Genomic DNA, 23,384 nt, shown 5'->3' with positions numbered 1-23,384 from the left:
CTATGTCTTAGTTTGTCTGACTTGCTATAATAGAATGCTATGACCGGGTGGCTTACAAAAAGCAGAAATTTCTTTTCACAGTCTTGAGGCTGGAAAGTCCAAGATCAAGGAGCTGGCAGATTTGGTATCTGGTGAGTACCCACTTCCTGTTTCACAGACATCCATCTTCTTGCTTTGTCCTCACATGGTGCAGTGTTGGAGAGGGTAGTCGAGGGTCTCTTTTATGAAATCATTAATCCCATTCATGAGTGATCTGTACTAATAATCTAATCACCACCCAAAGGTCTCACCTTCAAATACTATTACATTATATGTTAGGTTTCCAACTTATGACTTTTGAAGGGACACAGGCAGAATACAGGGTGGGGCAAAAGTAGGTTTACAGTTGGGAGTACATGAAACACAGAGTTTATTCTTGTATTATTATTTATTAATTATTGTAGATATGAACAACTATAAACCTACTTTTCTCTCACCCTGTAAAATGGAATGTAGCATACAACTTATCTCCCACCTTGTGTAACAGAATGTATCATACAACATCCTGGAAATAAAATAGTTAAACAAGAATCCCCTTTCATGTCCCTCATCCTGAAGTGACAGGAAAGATGCTTAATGGTATCCAGCAGGAAGTCACAACATCCACATGTCTACCCATTGGAGGGAAGATACTCACTTTTAGCTATGGCCCAAACAGGATGTTCCTTTTTTACCCAATGAGAGTTGAGCAAAAACCTGCCCCAAATGGCAGCAGAATCAAAGGCAGCTGGTCCAATGACTCCAGTGTGTACTGACTGAATGTGCAACAGGCAAAGCCACGGCACCATGCCAACAAGAAGAGCTGCTTTCCCACAGTGAAGAAAGCCAAGCAGCAGATACTTCTTAGAGAACGTTCAGGGAAAGAGAAGTGTCCTTAACAAGATTTTTAAAAGACACGATGCTTAAAGTAAACTTTGAAAACATGAACCAGTAAAAATAAAAATATATTTCTGGATTGTGACAGAGTGAAAAAACCTGGCACAAGACAAAAACCCATGTTGATGCACAGCAAAGAACCAGAACGTGGGCAAAGCAAAGCTGAGCAATGTAGACCAGCCAAGCACAGAGAGTATGGCCTAGCTGCCCGATATGCTCAGGGATTGGGGGAATGGGTTCCAGATATGTATCCATGTGCACTCTGCACATAACATAACATACTTTAACATAATTTATATCTGCCTGGGTGGGCTACTAGCTGTCCAAGCACAGAACAGTTGTATAATGAACAGCCTGGTCTTGTCAGGTTGATGACTCCTCCTCAGGTTATTATCTGGAGCAACTAATACTCCTGAACATTGCTGGTATTAGAAAGGTAATAAGAAAAACTGTAAGAGAATGTGCAGGGGGGAAAAAGCAACAGGTTTTGTTCTAAAGTGATGAGATTATGGATGATTTTTCCCCTTCTATGTTTTCCAAACATTTCTAATGCTTATTACATTTCATTTATAAAATAAGTAAGTAAATGCCAAATACAAATGGTACAAAAAAGAAGCAATATTCTCTAAAACAATGAAAAGTATAACAAAAACCTTCTTTTTAATTTTGGGAACTTTATAATTAATCCCAGTAACAAAATTACAAATGTCTACATAAGTGATGGGGATGGAGTGCTGCGTGCCTCATGAGAGGGTCTTAGAATGAAATCATCCCAATTGTCACTTGATTCCTTCTACTTTTAAACATGTTGCTTATTTTCCATGCAAAATGTACAAAAATGTACAAAACAAATGTACATTTTTTATCTCATATTATTTATGAAAAAAACTTTTACCTAAAATTCTCATATTCTTCTACTTGTCGTTTCCATGGACAGCTCTGTATATTTGTGATAATCTGAAGGTAGTCATCCTCTGAATACCTAAGAGTCAAATGTTAATGTAGTTAGAAAATAAAGATCTCACATACTGCTAAACAAATATATACATGTTCTAAAGGATACTTTTCAAATATACTCACTTTAATCCTCTAAATCTTTTCTAAAACAAAGTAAAGTAGAAATAAGTAAATATCTACCCATTTCAAAACTTCAAGGAACATAAATATCACAAAGAATTATGTTAATTTAGGAATGTATAATTTGCACATAAGTCACATCTAGTATTACAAACAAACTATGACAGCAAACCAACTCACATTCATATCTTATGGCTATTTTTTCTTAGCTTTAACTCACTGACAAATATGTTTTTATAGATGTTTACCATAAATATATAGTTTATCATTTTTTAGAGTCTAAGTTGATATATTTACTTTGTGATATATAGATAAAATTTCCCCAAAATAATTATCTTAAATTTTAATTCTGAACAGTACACTAAAAACCCAGATTGGGCTCAGTTAAGAGAGTTGTATATTGGCATAAAAATCTATGGACACAGCGGTACAGTTTGGCAGGATCTCAGTCCCCAATAAATTTCCTTCTACCTGAAATTCCATCATTAAGTATTAATTTCTTTCATTACAGAAGAGCCTATAGTCCTTAAGAGTTATTATATAAAATGAAAATATCCTTTTGGGTAAAAAAAAACCCATAAATTTTTTTTCAATTAATATCTGGTAATTAATTGTCAGCTATTTGAGAGCAAGGGTCTGTGACAAGGAGATAGAGTATATGTTGGTGAAGGGATGGGGAAGGAAAAGGACAGTAAAGAATCTTGTCAGGAAAATCACTCCCCTACCCTGATCCAGCAAAATGCAGATCCTTCAAAGTTATCTTAGAAAAGAGGTATTTGTTATTGGTGGAGTAGGTAGTCACGTTGCTGCCAAGGTTAATCAAAAATATTTCCCTCGGTTCCCATTGGTCTAGCTAAGAATAGCTAAAAAAATCTTGAAAAAATTATCTAAATACTAAAGAAGAAGCAAAGCAGAGTTACCACAGGAAAAATTTAAAATACTTTTACTTGCACACAAGCTTCCAACCTTAACATTTAGTTTACACCCATGGGCCCTAAAACTGGTCCTCGTATACCAAGCATCTTCAAAGAATATACACTAGCCCCAAAGCTTTGTCTAAGTGTGACATTTGCCAGCTGGAGCAAAAATTGTTGGTCTCCACAAAGTGGTAGACACCCATAAATCCTCTGCAAGACAGACAGAATAGAAAATATACAAAGAATTATTCACCTGTAAGACAACTTCAAGTGGCCTAATATATGTGAATTTATGGTCCTAGCAAGAAAGAAGGAACAAAAATATTTTTTCTGAAAAAATTATGGTGGAAAATTTACCAAATCTAATGAAATCTATAAATCTACATATCCAAGAAGCTCAACAAACCCAAAGCACAAAAAACAGGTGGAAAAATACACCAAGGCACATAATGAAATGTCTTTATTTTGTGACAAAGAAAAACCTTAAAAGTAGTTAGAGAAAAAAGGCACATTATGTATATAGAAACAAAGATAAAAAATTACAGCAGACTTCTTATGAGAAATAATGCAAGTCAGAAGATAGTGAAACAATATCATTAAAATATACAATGAGATTTGGGTAAACTGGCAACCAAAAATTCTATACAAAGCAAACCTTTTAAAAAATGAAGGTAAAATATAAGCTTTTTCAGACATGTGAAGCCTGAAAAAAATCATACCAGCAAACCTACAATACAAGAAATGCTAAAAGGCAGAAGAAAAATGAAAGCAGACTGAAAACTGGATTGACACAAAGTAATAAAGAGCACTGGGGATAGTGAATATGTAAATATATACAAAAGACTTTCTGTAATTTTTCTAAGTCTCTTTAATAGCTAATTGACTCTTTAAAATAAATATAACAATAATATATTGGGCAATTTATAATATAGATAGAAATAAATGCATAATGACTATGGAGCAAAGGCCAGAAGTAGGGAGTAAGGGGTAGGAGGATAAAAGTGGTATAAGTCACTTGAAAGAGCACTGTGATAAGAACAAAATGTATAGTGTTCATCTAAAACAACCAGTAAAAACAAATAAAACCATAAAAAGTGTTAAAATGTAATTAAAAATTATTCACTCCAAAAGGAAGCCAAAAAAGAGGAAAAGAGGGCAAAGAACAGACAAATAGAAAAGGTGGTATATTTAAACCCAACAATATGAATAATCACATTAAATGTAAATAATCTAAACATAACAATTAAAGGGCAGAGAATGTCAGATTCGATTTTTTTAAAAAACAGGGACCAATTATATACGATAAACAAGAAATCCATTTCATATAAATAAATGTTAAAAGTAAAATGGTAGGAAAAGATATACCACTTTAGAACTAATTAAAATAAAGCTGTAGTGACTATATTCATATCAAAGTAGATTTCTAAGCAAGGACTACTACCAATGAAAAAATAAAAGCATAAATTGATAAAATAGAAAAAAATTGATAAAATTGAAAGCTGATTCATTGAATAATCAATAAAATTGATAAACTTCTTGCCACCGAGATCAAGTAAAGGAGAGAGAATATACAAATAATCAATATTTGACCAGTGAGATTGCAGCACTAATGGTTCTACACACATTGAAATATAACAACTTTAGGCCAAAGAATACAACTTAGATGCAATAAACATATTCCTTGAAAAACAAAAATTGCCAGAGTTCACTCAAGAAGAAATTGATAACCTGAATAGTCCTAGAGCTATTAAAAAATTAAAATTGTGATTAAAATCCATCCTATAAAGCAAACACCATGTCCAGATGGCTTCAATGGAGAATTTTATCAAATATTTGAGAAATATTAATACAAATTCTATACAAACCCTCTTATAAAATTGAAGCAGAAGAGTACATCCTAATTTTTTAAATAAAAAGAGCACTACCATGATATAAAAACAGAAAGAAAAAACATTAAAAGAAATTTTAAAATACAGACCAATATCTTTTATAAACACAGATGCAAAAATTCTCAACGAAATATCAGCAAATTGAATCCAGCAATATATAAAAAGCATAAGGTATTCTGACCAAGTGGGATTCTGACCAAAAAAAACATAAAAAATTTTAATGACCTTGGGTTTTGTACGTCTATGCACGAAATGTACAAACTATAAAAGACATCTATAGATTAAACTTTATCAAAATTAAAGTTTACTTTTCAAAAAAACATTGTAAAGAAAATGACAACAAGTGGGGGGGAGGCAGAGACAAATGTATTTAAAAATAAATAAAGAAAGAAAGAAAAAAGAAAATGATAACGCAAGTCACAAACTAGAAAACATTTACACAACACATACCTGATAAAGAACTTGTATCCAGGGTAGATAGAGAACTCAGGAAACTGCTCTGGACAATGGGCACACAATGCAGTGTGCAGATGGTGTTTTGTTGAGTTGTATGCTTGAAATCTATATGGTTTTATGAACCAATGTCACCCCCAATAAATTTAGTTTAAAATAATAAAATCAAAATAAAAGAACTCGTTATTTTCTAAAAATTACTAGGAAAAAAACCTAGTGATAAGACAAACAACCCAATTAAAAAATTGAGCAAAAGATTTAAATATACTCCACCAAAGATGATAGGTGGCAAATCAACACCTGAAAAGATGGTCAACAACATTAATTACTAGGGAAATATACATTATATCACAATGAGTTGCCACTAAAAATCCACTATAATAACTAAAATTTAAAAGACAGACCATAGTGAGTTTGGCAAGAAGTGGAATAACTGGGACTCTCATACACTATTAGTGGGAATGTACTTTGAAAAGCCATTTGGTAGCTTCTTCAAAAGGTTAATATATACCTACCATGTAAGCCAGCTATTCTAGTCCTATATATTTACTGAAGAGAAATGAAACCTTATGTCCACACAAAGGCTTGTACACTAATGTTCATAGCAGCTTCATTTGTAAAAGCCCAAAACCAAAAATAATCTAAATGTCTATTCAGAGGTGAATGGATAAATTAATTGAGTATGCATGCTATAGAATATTGTTACTTTTATTTGGTGATAAAAAGGAATGAATTATTGATACATACAAAAACATAGATCAATCTCCTTATAATTATGTTGGATGAAAAAGGCCAGACCAAAGAAAAAAGGGGCTATTCAACGTAGATTTCATTCCAGAAAATGGAAGCTATTGTACAGTGACAGAAATATATCAGGGGTTACCTGGAAATGAAAGCTGGCAGGCAGTAGTAGGAAGGAAGGGATGAAAAAAGCATGATAAACCTTTGGTGGGTGGTGGGCATGTTCATGTTTGATTGGAGTGTATATACCAATGGTGTTAGCATATACATATTCCAAGACTCTTCACATTGTACATTTAAGTTATAGTTTCTTAAACATCAATTACACCTCAAAAAACTTTCAAATATTCATTACTGGGCTAAAGATTATATTTTCCATGGTAATATAACTAAGATAGTAGGCAATATCCATCAATCATTGTTAAGGATCAAGTATATAAAATGCAAAATTCTAGTTACCATGAACTTAAAGTATATTTAAGTAAATATGTTGTTTAAAAATTTTATTTTACAGTTACAGTTGATGTACAATATTGTTGGGTTGGGCAAAAAGTCTGTTACTTTTTTCCATAAAAGTCACATTTTTCATTTTCACCAATGACTTTATTGCTATTTTTATGGATGTTTTGAGTATGTCAGCTATTTCCCTTGTGGTATAACATTGATTGTTCTCAATGTCTTAATTTGATCATTATCAACTTCAAGTGGTCTATCCAACCATGAGCATCATCCAGCAAGAATTCTCTAGTACAAAACTTTGCAAACCACTTTTGACATGTTCGATCAGTCACAACACCTTCTTCATACACTGCACAAATCATATTTTTGCATTTCAGTTGTGTTTTTACCTTTCCTGAAATAATAAAGCATAATACTCTGAAAATGTTACATATTTTCTTCCATCTTCAATATTGAAATGACTACACAAAAATTCACTAATTTTGCTGAGTTTTTTTTAAAATGCATGCTGATATGACAGCTGTCACAAATGCAATCTAACAAAATTGTTTTGGATGAAGTTAAAGACAGCTAAGTGCTACTAGAGCTATCTTATGCAAAAAACCAAATGGACTCTTTGGCCAGTCTAATATATTAATTTTAGGTGAACAACCTAGTGATTAGACATTTATATACCTTACAAAGTGATCACCCTGATAAGCCTAGTACACATCTGACACTTTTCATAGTTATTGCAATGTTACTGACTATATTCCCTATGTTGTACTTTACATCCTATGACTGTTTTTATAATTGGCAATTTGTCCTTCATAATCCCTTCACCTTTTTCAAGAGGAGTTCCCTGGAGAGCTAACAAGCTGGGACTTCCTATGTCTCATGCTTTAACCAATACTCCTATAATAGCCTTTCTCACATTGAATTTTATTTTGTATTTACATGTTGGCTTCCTTTTCTATACTGCCCCTTCCCCTCCAGGACCCTCAAAGACTAAGCATTTCTAGCCTAACTCAATCTCCAGCTGATTGTTCTTGTTAACACAGGAAATACATGTTTAAATATAATAAATATGAATCATAATGAGGTCATAAACTACACTGAATAAGTTCAAAACAACATTTACTTATTCCATGGATTATGGTTTCTACCTAATAACTTCCTCCAGTGTTGACTTTTACTCACTCTTCCTATTCACAACTATAATAAAGCCTCACCCTCCCTCCTTCAGTGGATTGGCTGAGAATACTCAGATTAGAGCTCAGCAGCTAGTTAGTCGCTTCAACCAGTCCACTAACTCAACTCATCCTTCCTACTTTCCCAATTTCTTAGTATAAAATAAAAGGGGTGTGCATGTGTGTGTATCCTGTTAAGCTTTTATTCTTCTGTTAATGAGTAAAGCACATGTTGACTGCCCCATTTTTGTCTTTGTGCTCCCTCAATAGTGATCTGTGTTGAATTTGCTGGAGATTTCACACAGGAAATGGAGGAAAAGGGTTATGTTGGTAGTTAGTAGAGCTCTAACTTCTGCAACTTTTAAAAGCAGAAAAAAATAATAATAATTCTCTATGTCCATTTGACCAACTCATGGACTTGAGAGTAATCTCTTCTCTCAGCCTTCTTTGTTGGCACAATGGGTGTGGGACCTCTCTCCCCTCCCTCCATTTCTTCTCATTCTTGTGCTCAGGCTAGCTATTAGAAGCTTGTGAGAACTGCTTGTTCAAGTTTCAAGATGTTGTGAGCAGGTTGTAAAACTGTTGGTAGCTTGAAATTGGCCACAGTAGAAGTATTTACACTACAAGAATCAGCAAATGTGACAAATTAGTGATCCTTCCTCCTCAAGATAGTTGTTGAACATGAACCAGGTGGAGCTGCTCTTACAACTTCACCACAATTGGGCAGCCTGTTGGCCGGGCTCAAAAATTTTCACTCTTTCCTCTGGCTGAGCCTTATGGAGGCCTGCCGAGAAGGCCAGAGGAGACTTTGCTGCCACCTGACTTATCAAGAAACAATGACCCAGGCTGTCGTTAAGCTTCAGTCGAACAAAACTACCGTATTAGCTTCAAATAGCAACTACTGACTCAGGAAATTAAAGGTGTCTCTATTTCCCCACGATTTTGAGCAAATGCTCTTAAGTACATTATACTTTTACTTTGGCTTCTCTGAAAAGCAGAGTTTGTGTCATTTTGAAATTGCTCTTGCCTTTATATCAAGTTTAGTCTAGAACATTCTAATTACCATCCACTGTCAATTAGAATAAAGGCACATTGTAAAATATGGATAGTCTTTAAAACATTTTGTTTTAGCAATATATATCCCCCTATGACTTGTAGCTGGCTTCAATTTTACTTAATATCGAAAGATTTCTATCATAATGTATATAATTTTATTAGTAGGTTAGTTGTATAAAGGGGCTTATTACTTTACACCCACTGATATTTAAAACCAAGTCAATAGATTATAGCAAACATAGCTATTACAAAAGAAGAATTATTCATGCTCAAATTACAAACAGAAGACAGTATTCAAGCTACTTACTTCCTGAGGTTGCTGTATTCAAAGAATCTCTTTAATGTCCAGCTTAGAAATAAAGCATTATCCTCTGACATAATAAAAGAAAGATTAAAGAAGAGAAAAATAACAAAATAATTTTTTCTACATGCTTGCTCTTTTCTACTGAAATATATATATCACCAACCAATTGTTTTAGAAAATTGAGATTGCCACAGTTCCATCATGATTTGTAAGGTGAGATTATGGCAGGAGTGAAAAACCATCTGAGAAGGAGAAATCACATGTATGCGACAAGTGTGAGCTCATTTGTAGGATAAATATATCTCTATAAAAGTTTCCTGTTAAGTAAGATGCTCTAAATCACATCATACTTTCTTCAAATTTACATTTATAGCTGGTTTTTAGTTAGAAGGTATAGCCTCCACCCTACAATCTTGAAGGGCAGTGATTCCTATGATATTAGCTGAGTTTTTATGGATAAAAAAAACTACAAGTTCTGAGAAGACAAACAACTTCTCAATATTGTATTGTGAGTGGATAAGCTGAGAATTAAATTCATGTCTTTTGATTCACAGCCTGGCTCTCTTGCCAATATATCATGCTGCATCTCATCTATTTTCATAATGAAACTGAAAATTAATTCCATCACAAAGATTTTCTGGTCCTAAGACATACAATAAATCATACTAAATAATTCAGTAAGTTATTTCCAAAAGAATAAATAATGTCTATTTAAGTCATTATTAATAATACTCAAAATGAGATATAAATTATAAATAATATACTAAATGATACTAAGTAATATTATATTAAAAATATTTTTCCAGAAACTTCTCTTTGGAGATGAAGACTCACATGCTGTGACTAGTTTTATCTCAATTAAGATATAAATAAGTGTTTTTAAAAGCTGTAATATATAGTCAATTAAGTTGATCATTAAATACTTACTGGGTACTTATTAGATGCCTAGGAGTTATCTTGATTATATTCATTCATTAGTCTCATTTAAGCAGCTGAGATGCTGATTCAGTTTCCTATAACATCTCTTCATGGTAAAAGCCAACCTTTTTTGTCTACCAAAATGGGTGGGGATACCCCAATATTATTGTTGGTAGATTTCTAAGTGGTGTTCTGTGTAGATTGGTCTTTTGTAGCTTTCTACAAAACCCCTGAAGAGCTTAGGTCTACATGAAATTCTTCATATTAATACAGTGCTATAAGATTTTCAATCAATATAGCCAGTCATTTCCACTGGGCAATACTTTTTAAAGGAATGGTTCATGAGTGTATAACAGCTAACAAAGAACAGTATGTTGCAGGTAGACTGAGTTGAACTGTGAATAGTGCTGACATACTGACGTTTCATCTACGAACAGTAGAAGAATTCAACTTACATTGTTTTCAACTCTGCATGATGATAACTTCTAATTAGAATGCTGTGGTTATTGTCAATTGGCAGAAGAGAAAGGAATCTCAAACTTTTATTCATTCCACACCTTTAGTGTCCCATCGACAAGTTAAATATTCCAAAACTGCTTCAGGAATTAACTCCTACCTAAGATGCCAATGCTCTTCTTCAGAGCCCCAGTGAAATCTCTAAATTTTGATATTTGAAAAAGATAATGATTTTCATTATCTTTAATGAAAATAAAGAACACTTTATTTAATTAGCACTTTTAATTAAAAAAAGAACACTTTTCTGTCCTACACAACTAACCTTTGGGGTTAATTACATGTTTGAGACACATGCTATGAAATACTATAAGCAGAGACTAACCTTAGACCAAGAGAGAATGGGAGTGGGATATGGTAAAGGAAAGACTACACAGGTTACTGAAGCACATTAGGGCCAGCAACGGGGGTAGAGTAGGAAAACTGTTACCACCCTAAGTCTATGGGCTCCCCAAAAGAAGCTGTAGCTCTAGGTGTAGGAGAGTGATGGTCAGGAGTGGTGGTCTTTTGTAAAGGATGCAGTCACCCCTAAACCAAGGCCACAAAGGCAGATTTGGGGGTTTAAATACCCTAAACTTTTTCTCTCCTATAAGCTGGCCATAACCAGAAGCCAAAGATATGAGCCTAAATAATGTAGCCCAAAAAGTCAGCCTACTACAGTATGCAATAAGAATAAAAGGGTAGCAAGAAGGTCTGAAAGGTTAAAAAGGAATATATTCCACAAATGAAATATATTCATGATTTATACTTACCAGAATGATTCAGAATAACTGAATTTACTTCAATGGACTGGTTTTATATAATGCCAAAATCAAGCAGTCCCTCAGAGAAGAAAAATCTAAGTATCTCTTTCACAAGAATCAACAACATGCAAATATATTACTAGGATAGAAAGAATGAATAAACAAAGACTGAAGCTGTTATTTAAGATTTTCAGATTTCCTCTCCAACACAATTACTATAAGATTTCTGAAGATGAAAAAGTGATTACCCACTTTTCAAGCTTATGGAAAGAAATCTCCAGACATAAGAGGATATCCAGAGGTGAAAATATGAACAATTTAGTAATCTTATAGGATCCCATATATTAAAAAAATCTGAAAGAACCAATAAATTTAGGGTTTCTCCATTTCTTTAAGAGCAATATTTTATAGTTAGAGTGAGTTACAATAGTGAAGGAGCTAGCTATAGAGAATATACCAGGTAAGATTTCCAAGACATATGAGTGGCTATTAACTCTGTCTTTTAAATTCTTCTGACTGACATAAAGCAGAGTTGTTCTCTCCCTCTTCTGTGTCCTTTGCATCATCCTATATCGACTATATACCTCTTCAGCACTTACCCTTTTGTTTTCATATATTCACTCAATAAATACTTACTGGGCATCCGCTACATGTGAGGTACTATGCAAGTAAGCAACAATACAATAATGAACAAAATAGATATTTTAAAAACATGTTCTCATAAGATTTATATTGTGTTAGGGGATGATTGACAATAAACAAAATGTATGGGCTAATTTTGTTCTCCAAAATTCATATGCTGAGAACCCAGCACCTCAGAATGTGGCTATATTTGGAGACAGGGCCTTTGAAAAGGGCCTTTCAAGTTAAAATGAGGCCACTATGGTGGCCTTAATTCAATATGACTGATGTTCTTATAAAAAATAAAAGGAAATTGTATGTGCATAAAGACACCAGGAGTGTGGCACACGTAAAGGGGACATGTGAGAACACAGTGAGAAGGTAGCCATCTAAAAGTGAAGGAGAGAGACCTTAGGAGAAATCAAACCTGCCAACACCTTGATTTCGGGCTTACAGCCTCCAGAACTGTGAAAAAATAAATTTTTATTGTTTAAGCTATCTAGTTTGTAGTAATTTGTTATGGCAGCCCTAGCAAACTAATACACCAAATAGTATGTAAATTAATAGCAGGTAGAAGTACAATGTATTTAGTATTGTGAAGAAAATGGAGAGACCCAGAGGGGCACTTTATAATACTTAAAGGAAGAATCTATCAAGAAGACATCAACATTGTAAACTTATATGCTCCCAATATTGGAGCCCCCAAGTTTATAAGGAAATTGTTGGATGACTTCAAAAAAGATACAGACAGCAAAACACTGATAGTAGGGGATTTCAACACCCCACTGTCAAACATGGACAGATCTTCCAAACAAAACATTAATAAACATATTGTGGCGCTGAATGACACACTGAATCAAAGAGACTTAACTGACATATATAAAACCTTACATCCCAAAGAAGAAAAATACACATTCTTTTCAAATGCTCATGGCAGTTTTTCAAAGATAGACCACATGATAGGACACAAAGCAAAACCTCAGCAAATTCAGGAAAATTGAAATAATACCAAACTTTTTCTCGGATCACAAGGGCTTGAAACTGGAAAACAACCTCAAAGAGAAACTTCAAAAACTTGCAAACTCATGGAGACTGAACAGTAGACTATTAAACAATGAATGGGTCAATAATGAGATAAGAGAAGGAATCAAAAATTTCTGGAAACAAATGAAAATGAACAGGCAACAGTCCAAAACCTATGGGACACTGCGAAGGCAGTCCTGAGAGGGAAGTTCATAGCAATACAGGCTTACCTAAAAAAGATAGAAACATTTCAAATAAAAGACCTAACACTACAACTTCAAGAACTGGAGAAACAACACGAATAAACCCCAGAGCAAGTAGAAGGAAGGAAATAGTCAATTAGAGCAGAATTGAATGACATAGAGACAAAAAGAACAATTCAGAGGATCAACCAATCCAGAAGCTGGTTCTTTGAAAAGATAAATAAAATTGACAAGCCTTTAAGCAGACTCATCAAGAAAAAAAGGGAGAGGACCCAAATCAATAATATCAGAAGTGAAAGAGGAGAAATAACAACTGATACCACAGAAATACAAAGGATCGTCAGAAACTACTATGAACAATTATATGCCAAGAAATTAGAAAATCTTGATGAAATGGACAAATTTTTAGAAAAGTATAATCTTCCAACACTGAAGGAGGAAGAAACAGAAAGCTTGCACAGACCGGTAACAGCTGGGGAAACTGAAACAGTCATCAAAAAACTCCCAGCACATAAAAGCCCAGGGCCGGATGGTTTCACAGGAGAATTTTACAAAACATTTAAGGAAGAGCTAACCCCTGTCCTTCTCAGACTATTTCACAAAATCCAAGAGGAGGGATGACTCCCAGACTCTTTCTATGAGGCCAGCATCACCCTGATCCCAAAACCAGACAAAGACCCTACAAAGAAAGAAAACTACAGGCCAATTTCGCTGATGAACATAGATGCTAAAATCTTCAGCAAAACATTGGCAAACCGCATCCAGCAATACATTCAAAAGATTATCCACCACGATCAAGTGGGCTTCATCCCAGGGATGCAGGGATGGTTCAATATAAGCAAGTCAATAAATGTAATACATCACATAAATAAAAGAAAAGACAAAAACCACATGATCATCTCGATAGATGCGGAAAAAGCATTCGATAAGGTACAGCACCCATTTATGATCAAAACACTCAGCAAAATGGAAATAAATGGGGCATTCCTCAACGTAATAAAGGCCACATATGAAAAACCTACAGCGAATATCATACTCAACGGGCAAAAACTGAAAGCTTTCCCACTAAGATCGGGAACACGTCAAGGATGTCCGCTCTCACCGCTTCTTTTCAACATCGTATTGGAAGTCCTAGCCACAGCGGTCAGACAAGAGAAGGAGATAAAAGGCATCCAAATAGGAAAGGAGGAAGGAAAGCTATCATTGTTTGCAGATGACATGATAGTGTACATAGAGAACCCTGTAGACTCTACCAAAAAACTCCTCAACCTAATAAGTGAATTTGGCAAAACAGCAGGATACAAAGTCAACATTCAGAAATCAAAGGTATTTTTGTACACCAGCAATGCAATAGAAGAAGAAGAAATCAGAGAAAAAATACCATTCGATATAGCAGGAAGAAAAATAAAGTACCTAGGCATAAATTTAACCAAAGACGTAAAAGACCTGTACGCTGAAAACTATACAACATTGAAAAAAGAAATTAAGGAAGACACAAATAAATGGAAGCATATATCATGCTCATGGATTGGAAGAATTGATATCATCAAAATGTCCATACTACCCAAAGCAACGTATAGATTCAACGCAATCCCTATTAAGATACCAATGACGTATTTCACAGAAATAGAACAGACATTTCAAAAATTTATATGGAACCATAAATGACCCCGAATAGCTGCAGCAATTTTGAGAAAGAAACACAAAGTAGGAGGGATCACAATGCTGGACATCAAACTCTACTACAAAGCCACCATACTCAAAACAATCTGGTACTGGCACAAGAACAGACCCATAGACCAGTGGAACAGAATAGAAAGCCCAGAAATAAGCCCAGGTCTCTATGGGCATCTAATATTTGACAAAGGGGGCAGAAGCATAAAATGGAGCAATAATAGCCTCCTCAACAAATGGTGTTGGGAGAGCTGGACGGCTACATGCAAAAAATTGAAATTGGATCATCAGCTGACACCATACACAAAAATAAACTCAAGATGGATAAAAGACTTAAATGTAAGTCGCAACACCATAAAAGTCCTAGAGGATAACACAGGCAGGAAACTCTCAGATATCCCACGCAGCAATTTTTTCACTGATATGTCTCCTAAAGCAAGGGACATAAAGGAAAGAATAAACATCGGGATTTCATCAAAATAAGAAGCTTCTGCACAGCAAAAGAAAACATCAGCAAAATGAAAAGGGAGCCAACCATATGGGAAAATATATTCGCTAATGATACATCAGATAGAGGTTTGATCTCCAAGATATATAAAGAACTCACTCGACTCCACTCCAAGAAGACAAATGATCCAATCAAAAAATGGGCAAAGGACCTGGGCAGACGCTTTTCCAAGGAGGAGATACAGAGGGCCCAGAGGCATTTGAAAGGATGCTCAGCATCACTAGCCATCAGAGAAATGCAGATCAAAACCACCATCAGGTACCACCTCACACCGGTCAGAACGACCATCATAAACAGATCAACAAACAACAGGTGCTGGCGAGGCTGTGGAGAAAAGGGAACCCTAGTCCACTGTTGGTGGGAATGCAGACTGGTGCAGCCACTGTGGAAAGCAGTGTGGAATTTCCTCACAAAGCTGAAAATGGAACTGCCTTTTGATCCAGTGATTCCCCTGCTGGGACCATACCCTAAGAACACCAAAACGCCAATACAAAAGAACCTATGCACCCCAATGTTTATAGCAGCACAATTTACAATAGCCAAGTGTTGGAAACAACCTAAATGCCCATCACTAGATGATTGGATCAAAAAACTACGGTACATTTACACAATGGAATACTACACAGCACAAAGAAAAAAATAATTACTAAATTTCTCAACAGCATGGATGGAACTCACGAGCATTATGCGAAGCAAAATAAGCCAGGGGGTGAAAGACAAATACCGTATGATCTCACCTATAAGTAGAACCTAACCAACAATACAAAGTTGCAAGGAAAATAAGACCAGCAACACTGAAAGGAAAAGAAACCAACAAGAGGGAAGGAGGCAAGAGGGAAGGAGGGCGGGGGTGGGGGAAAAGGAAGGAAAGGGGAAAGTCAAGGAACATATAGCAAGGACTCATGGACAAAACCAAAGGGGAAGAGTTGAGGGAGGGTGGGAGGGAGGGAGGGAGGGGGCAAGGGAAAATCGTGGGGGGCAGGCAGAGACAAATGTATTTGAAAAAAATAAATTAATTAATTTAAAAAAAAAAGAAAAGTAATGAGGAAGCTGATGGTATAAGGCTTGCTATTTAAAGCGTGGACCTCAGACTAGCAGTTTTGGCATCATATAGTAACACTGTTAGCAATGTAGAATCTCAGGCCCTGTCCCAGATCTACAGAATCAGAATCTGTATTCAAGTAAAATACCCAAGTGATTTCTAGGCACATTAAAGTATTTAACATGTTTATTGAGGTATAACTCATGTACCATACAATTCACCCATTTAAAGTGTATAAATCAGTGATTTTTAGAGTATTCACAAGTGTGTATAATCACCACTACAGAAAATTTTGGAACAGTTTTATCATCTCAAAACAAAAGCCTGTATACTTTTATGATTATAAAATCATTTTCTTCTATTAACATTATTTTGCGGTTGCAGTTTGCATGATATACCTTTTCCCATACTTTTACTTCCAATCTATTTGTATCTTTGAATACAAAGTATATATTCTGTAAATAACATAGAGTTCAATCATGTTTTTTTAATCCAGTCTGACAATCTGACTTTTGATTGCATGATTTAATACACTTCCATTTAATTTTATTTGTTATATATTTACCTCTGATGCTCTACTTTCTGTCTTTACATGTAACGGGTATTTTTTGTTCTTCTAGTCTTCCATTGCATCATTCTTTTGTCTTAACTGAATATTTTCTAATGTAGCATTTTAAGGTCTTTAATAATTTTAACTACATTTTTAGTGATTTGCTCTAAAATTTACCATATATGAAGTCTGTCCAGAAGTTATCTGGCCATGTAATATGAAAAAGAGACATTTATTGAAGAAGGTACAAGATACAAGAAACACTGTATATAGGACAATGACACATCAGTCCCCTTCAAAGTAGGCACCTTGGGACCTCACACAGTTCTCCCAATTGCCATCAGCTTCCCTGTCATATTTTTCTGAATCTCATTGATGGTCTGGAATCTCTTCCCTTTCAAAGGTGATTTTAGTTTTGGGAAAAGCCAGAAATTGCAAGGAGCCAAATCTGGGCTGAGTCACCTGGGTGATTTGATGTTTCACCAAAAAAAAATCTCTGCATGAGACATGATGCATGAGTGGACGCATTGTCATGACGGAGCTGCCAGTCATCTGGTGTCCATAGTTGCAGCCTTCTGAATCATCAGAATAGTTTTTGTGGGGGAATGTTCAAGCTTAGCGCAAAATCTGATACATGTTTGTTGCATATTCTCTCAGTCATTTTGAATGTGATGGTCACAGAGTACACATGCTTATTCAACAGCATCTACTGCTCCCACTGACTAGCACAGTGAAGTCATCATTGTTCATGCATGTGCATTCCAGTCCACTCTCCTTGGCTGATAGGTTACATCGATGTGTGCAAACCTTTCTCATTATATTAACAATGGCTAGATTTCTTCTGGAAAGACTTCATATATAAACTCTTCAGAACCAGCTTCCAATTTATACAAATTTAATTGTACTAATATATAGAGGTATTACTCTTATATAGCTCTATTCCCTTTTCTTTGTGTTTGTGGAATTTTTGTTACATAATATTACACCTGAACTGAACTATATATTGTTACAATTATTACTTTATCATCTGTAGTCAATTCCTTATTCCAATACAGCTTTGCTCTTTTATTTTATCATTCGCAAATATATTACATGTATTTTTGAGAAGTGCCTACAAGGACCTTGCAGGCTACTGTAAGAATTTTCTCTTATGTTTTGAGTGAACTGGGAAGACACTGAAACAGACAAGTGACCTGATCTGACATATTTAAAAAGGTTCTCTGTGTACATTTTGTTTAGAGTGGTCTCTAAGAGAGCAGGGGTAGAAGCCACGAGACCAATTAAGAGATGTTTGCCACAATTCAGGCATGAAATAAAGATGGCTTGGACCAGGCTGGAAGTGGCAGAGTTAGTAAGAAACAATCAGCTTCTGGATTTGAATGTAGCCAATGAGATTTAATGACCGATAATGATCGATATTGGGATGGATGAAAAAAGTGTCAAGGATGACTACAGGCATTTGGGTCTGAGCAATGGAAGAACAGGCTCACCATTAACTGAAGTGGGGAAGGCTACGGGAGCTTAAGGGAAGTTTAAGGGGAAGACCTCACTTGGAGTTAATAGTTGGGCAAAGACTTGAACAAGGGGAAAGCGTGGGGAAAGCTTCTGATGTGAATATGTAACTGACATTTAGTATAACTAGAAAGTCAGTGTTTCAATTTTCCTGAGGGAAAATGAAGTTTTATTTTCACTGACAATAAAGTTATAATAATATAATACACTATCTCATTCTTGCAGCATAGTAAAAAATAATACTAGGAAACTCTTATCAATTATTAAGAAAGTCAGATAAGAATTATGCTGGTTATCTTACAGTTTAAGGGGAAGTCCCGGAGATGTTGTGAGCTGTATTAGGTTTGAGATTCCTTATAGGCATTGATTGGGCAAAGGTACATACAAATATAGAAGACACTTCAGGCAGAAAATGTAAACTTGGGAATCATCAGTATGTAGGTGGTATTTAAATCCATAAGACTCAGTGAGGTCCTTGAGGACTGAGAATGAAGAGAAGACCAAACAAGGCCTGAGGACTGAGTTCTGGGACCCTCTGATGTCAAAAGTGAGGGGAGATGAAGAGGAATCTGCAAAGAAGAATGAGAAGAAGTGGATGTGTTGTAAATATTTGACTCTCTTTAAACATTGTGAGCTGCTAAAAAGTAGAAATGATTTCTTTAATATTGCACCCCTTATGCAAGAGTTGCTAATCTCCTGTTTTCAACCATGTGTATTTTGATAAAGCTCCCCATGAGTCTGATGCACACCTCCAGGTTGAGAACAACTGTCTCTGTGCCTGTCCCAGGGCATTTCTGAAATTGAAATTTAATATATGATTAGCACATAAAAATGCCCAAAGGTTTCAGATATCACTCTTGAACTATGATGGTCATTAGCCATCAGCTCTGATCTTACCAAGAGAAGCCACATGGGTTGCCAAGTTGCAATCAGGGTGACTGCTGTGCAAGCTAATGCTGCCTGAGCACACTCGCATTACAGAGGCTTCAGTGAAATAAGTAACACAAGTGAGCAAAGTGGGTAGTGTTTTTGGAGGTGGGTCATTTTTGAGTAGCTTCATGTTATAAAGTGAAAGGCCTTCTCCTCTTAAATTTGTGACATGTAATTCTGTTCCTGCTAAGAGTGGTAGCACCAAGTGAAAAGAGAACAGTCGGAATTTCGTCCAAATCCCAGCACTGCCATTTGTAACTGTCTGATATTCGGCAGGGCATTTAAACCCTCTGGATTCAATTCTCTCACTTGTGGAATCAGAATAGTGAAACCTACTCTGAAGAACTATTGAAAGACCATAGATGCATTTAAATTATCTCACATACAGCAGGCCCCCACAAATGGTAGTTGTTACTATCACTATAATATAATAATGTAAATTATGAATTGAGTAACTAATTAGTCAATTAGTTACCCATAACTACATAATAAACTTACTGCAAAACTTAATGGCTTAAGACATTAAACATTTACTATTTTACAGTTTCTGTAGGTCAGGAATTCCCAAGCAGCTTAGCTGGTGGTTCTGGCCCAGCAGCTCTCATTAGGGTGCAAAGTTGAGATGGTGGCCAGGGTCAAAGGACCTACTGCCAAGGAGATTCACTCACATGGCTGACAAGCTGGTGCTGGCTGTTGGCGAGAGACCTTAGTTCCTGCCAAATGGAGCTCTCCATGACCTCATGGTGGTAACTGGTTTCTCTCAGAGCAAGCAGTCCAAGAGACAGCAAGGTAGATTATCAAATTCTTTCATGACCTAGTGTTAAAAGTTACACATTTTTATTCCTGCAATAACACATTGTATACACAGGGCAGTCCCCTTCAGTGAGGTAGGGGGAAAGCAGGAAGCATGTGAATAACAGAAGAGGATCACTGGGCACCATCTTGGAAGTTTGGCTGCCACAAGTAGTAAATAAAGTATACCTTTAACATTTACCTGTTATACTCTTTGAAAATATTGAACGAAAGCAAAACTTGCTTTCTCTCTTTGTACCACTTCTAAAATTGCAAGTAATTCCAATTATTTCTTAATGACCTTAAATATGAGTGATTATTTTTACTGACATTCTCTTTATATTAAAGTTTTCTTTCAAATGACTAGTAATTTGAGAAGCATGGGGAAAGCTTCTGATGTGAATACATAATTGACATTTAGTATAATTAGAAACTCAGAGTTTCAATTTTCCTGAGGGAAAATAAAGTTTTATTTCCATTGACAAAGTTACAATAATATAATATACTATGTCATTCTTGCAGCATGGTAAAAAATAATACTAAGAAACTCATCAATTATTAAGGAAGTCAGATTAGGATTATGCTGGTTATCTTTCAACATCAACAACCACAAAAAAAATTATTTCCTACTCTCCCCTTAACCAGTTGCCTGGCATTGAGATTATGAGTCATCATCTCATTTTTTATGTTTAAACTGAGGAAATTGAGGTTTTTGGAAAAATAAAAGTCATACATTCTCATTTTAAGAACATGAAAATATATGAATTAGAGCAATTTAAAGGACTATTATTCAAGTTCTTAAATTGTATGATTGTTTATTTCTTATGCATTCTTTGAAGTATAGAATGATGGTTAAATCACTTGTTAATAGGTTTGGCATAATTTTTATTTAGTATAAGAGCAAAAAATGTTTTCAGGGATTTCTGTCATAGGTTTGTCATTAGCTCATCTGCCCTTACTTAAAACTTTATATCAGCAAACACAGCCACTGCCTTGGTTACCGAGAGAAATTTCCCAAGATATTATGAATGTACCATGTTGGTATAAATAGCAGTTCTGTATTAACATCTTCTTTCTGACCTCTATACCAAGGAAAGGAAGTTATGTTAGATTTTTAAAGCTCTTAAAAGCTGACCAGAAAAGGTAAGTTAAAGGGTCAGAGGTGAGAAGATAAAGTATTGCTATTACTTTCAGAAGCAATGAAAGTAATATAGATTTAAAGCTGAGTAGAAACAAGTTGTATATCATTCTATGTCAAGGAAATCTTGTATGTGAACAAACTTGTTTTTCTTGACAGACAAGTTGAAACTTAGGAACACCTGCTTTGTTAGTAGGCTGTCAAGTGATATGTTCACCTTTGTTTGTTTGGGGGTTTTTTTGAAGTTTTATCTGCCATAATTTATACTTTTTCTCTTCAAGCTTCTATTCAAGTCATGTTTTACTTTCTAAGACAATAAATAGTGAAGAGTCTTTAGGGCAAGTATTCAACTCACTTTGCCTTTCACCCTGCAAAAGGGTGCTTTTTAACTAGCATCTTCATGGCCTTCCTTTAAGATGTTACTTTCCAAAGATTCTACTGTTCCAGGTCATTTTAAATGATATTACATGAAATAGTCATCAAGCATACACACTCACCAAGTAGTGTATGGTTAAGCCACACCTAGCTTATGCAAAGGCAGTGTTCCAAAATATGAGAATTTGGATCTTATCAAAAAGCTTTCTGAATGCAAGTCAATCATTCATGCCTCAACAATTGTTCAGGAAGCTATAGAGCAGTGGTTTGCACATTGTTCCTGAGAAGATCTCAAAGTCTCTCCTTTCCCTGGAGATACCAATTTAATTACTCTAGTGTATAAAGATGCAAGAGATTGCTGTTGTTTAACAAAATACTTTCTTCCACTTTAAGAAATGCTTTAGGGGCTTTTAGTCAATAGAATGATGAGAATGGTGGAACTATTTAATATGTACATGGCAGACGTATCTGGTTCACCACAACTGATTGGTGCTTCCTTTCATAGCATAGAGTTGTCGCTGCAAGCAACTTCTCAGACATGGACTTCATTCACCAACGCCAACCACACACCAACTCCACTCACTTCTATTGGCCAAAGCCAGTCACATAACCCCAAACATCTAGGTGGTGTCGCAGGGAGCAACGCAATATGGGGAGCGTAGGGCTCCTGGATCTGAGGATTACTGTCCAGAGCCAGCTGAGGAGGGAGTGGGGCTCTGAATCACACAGAACCCTTCCTGGGGTTGTCACAGATTGGGGGAATAAACACAAGTTGTCACAAAAACTTATCTGTTTGCCAGGAGAGGGGATGTGGCTCTTCCCGCTAGTGGGGAAGGCCCAAAGGCTTTCATTGAGAACCATATGCACCAGGGTATACAGCAAAGCTCATCAATCAATGTCAAGAAGCTATGTTTAGAGGAAACAAATAGAAATCATAATGACAATTGGAGGAACACAAGAGATCTGCCTCGGGTCAGGGTCTATGAATAATGTAAATTTCCTTCCCAGTATGAGCCAGTTGTCATAACTTTTGAGGGAAGAACAAAGCATGCTTAGAGGAACTCACTTCTAGGTCCGATTGTCCCCAGGAACCACTCAATCCAGTTTAGGGCTGTACCTGCCTGTAGCATTGTTTCAAGCCTGAGCCAGGCAGGCAGGGCAGAGCCACCAAGAGAAAAGGAGACTTCTCTCAGATAGAATGAGGTCTCTGGCCATGTTCAAGCTTATCCAAGGGGTGCAGGCCTTTTTGCCCTTTATCCATGTCCCCAAGTCCTTGTCTGTTGCCTATACCAGCCAATGTCTGTCTTAGGTTGTCTCTCTTCATGAGATAACTTACTCGTCATCAACAACTGATCATCACAGGGCCAAGCAGGGTGATATGAGGGAGGCAGGAGCTGCATCCCTGCCAGGGGGGCAGGTTTCATCTCCTTAGTGGCCTGTTTTCCCAAGGCCTCCTTGATTAGCTCCAGCCTCGGGGCCCTCTGGCCTGCTGGTAAGGCTACAGTCCCTGAAACCAGAGGGGACATTTCCCAACAAGTGGGCCAGTTCCAAACAATAGAAGTGATGTGTGTCTCTTCCAAATTATGTGTGCTCTTTCCATAGCATCTTCATCTTCAGCAGGAACCCTGGGATCATCTGCTGAAGATCACTACACTCTATGATGGAGGGAGCCAGAATCCCTAAGTCAATACTCACAGGAGAGTTGCTTAATCAAGAAAAAAAATCTCTATTGAATGTTGTGTGAGAGAGAATAAAATTTTATCTTATAACACTGGGTTTTAGGATATTTTCTAGAGCAGTTCATCTACTCTGACCAAATGGCAAACACCAAACAGGTACAAATGTACATTTTCTCAGGATCC

At 35.9% G+C, this 23,384-nt stretch overlaps 1 protein-coding gene across 1 annotated transcript in view; it reads right to left on the bottom strand.

Annotated features, from left to right (window-relative positions):
• ST8SIA6 (ST8 alpha-N-acetyl-neuraminide alpha-2,8-sialyltransferase 6) overlaps positions 1-23,384 on the bottom strand; it is a 128,878-nt gene that overhangs the window by 36,316 nt on the left and 69,178 nt on the right. The window contains exon 4 of the mRNA XM_054590535.1: positions 1,811-1,897. Within this exon, the coding sequence (XP_054446510.1) occupies positions 1,811-1,897 (87 nt within the window). The remainder of the gene's footprint in view (positions 1-1,810; positions 1,898-23,384) is intronic.

The sequence above is a fragment of the Pteronotus mesoamericanus genome, unplaced genomic scaffold, assembly GCF_021234165.1.
Source record: "Pteronotus mesoamericanus isolate MK-2021 breed Mesoamerican mustached bat unplaced genomic scaffold, CSHL_Meso_final contig_130, whole genome shotgun sequence".
In the NCBI taxonomy this organism is placed as follows: Eukaryota; Metazoa; Chordata; class Mammalia; order Chiroptera; family Mormoopidae; genus Pteronotus; species Pteronotus mesoamericanus.
Note: the sequence above shows the minus strand (reverse complement) of the source record. Positions and strands in the feature narration are given on the sequence as shown.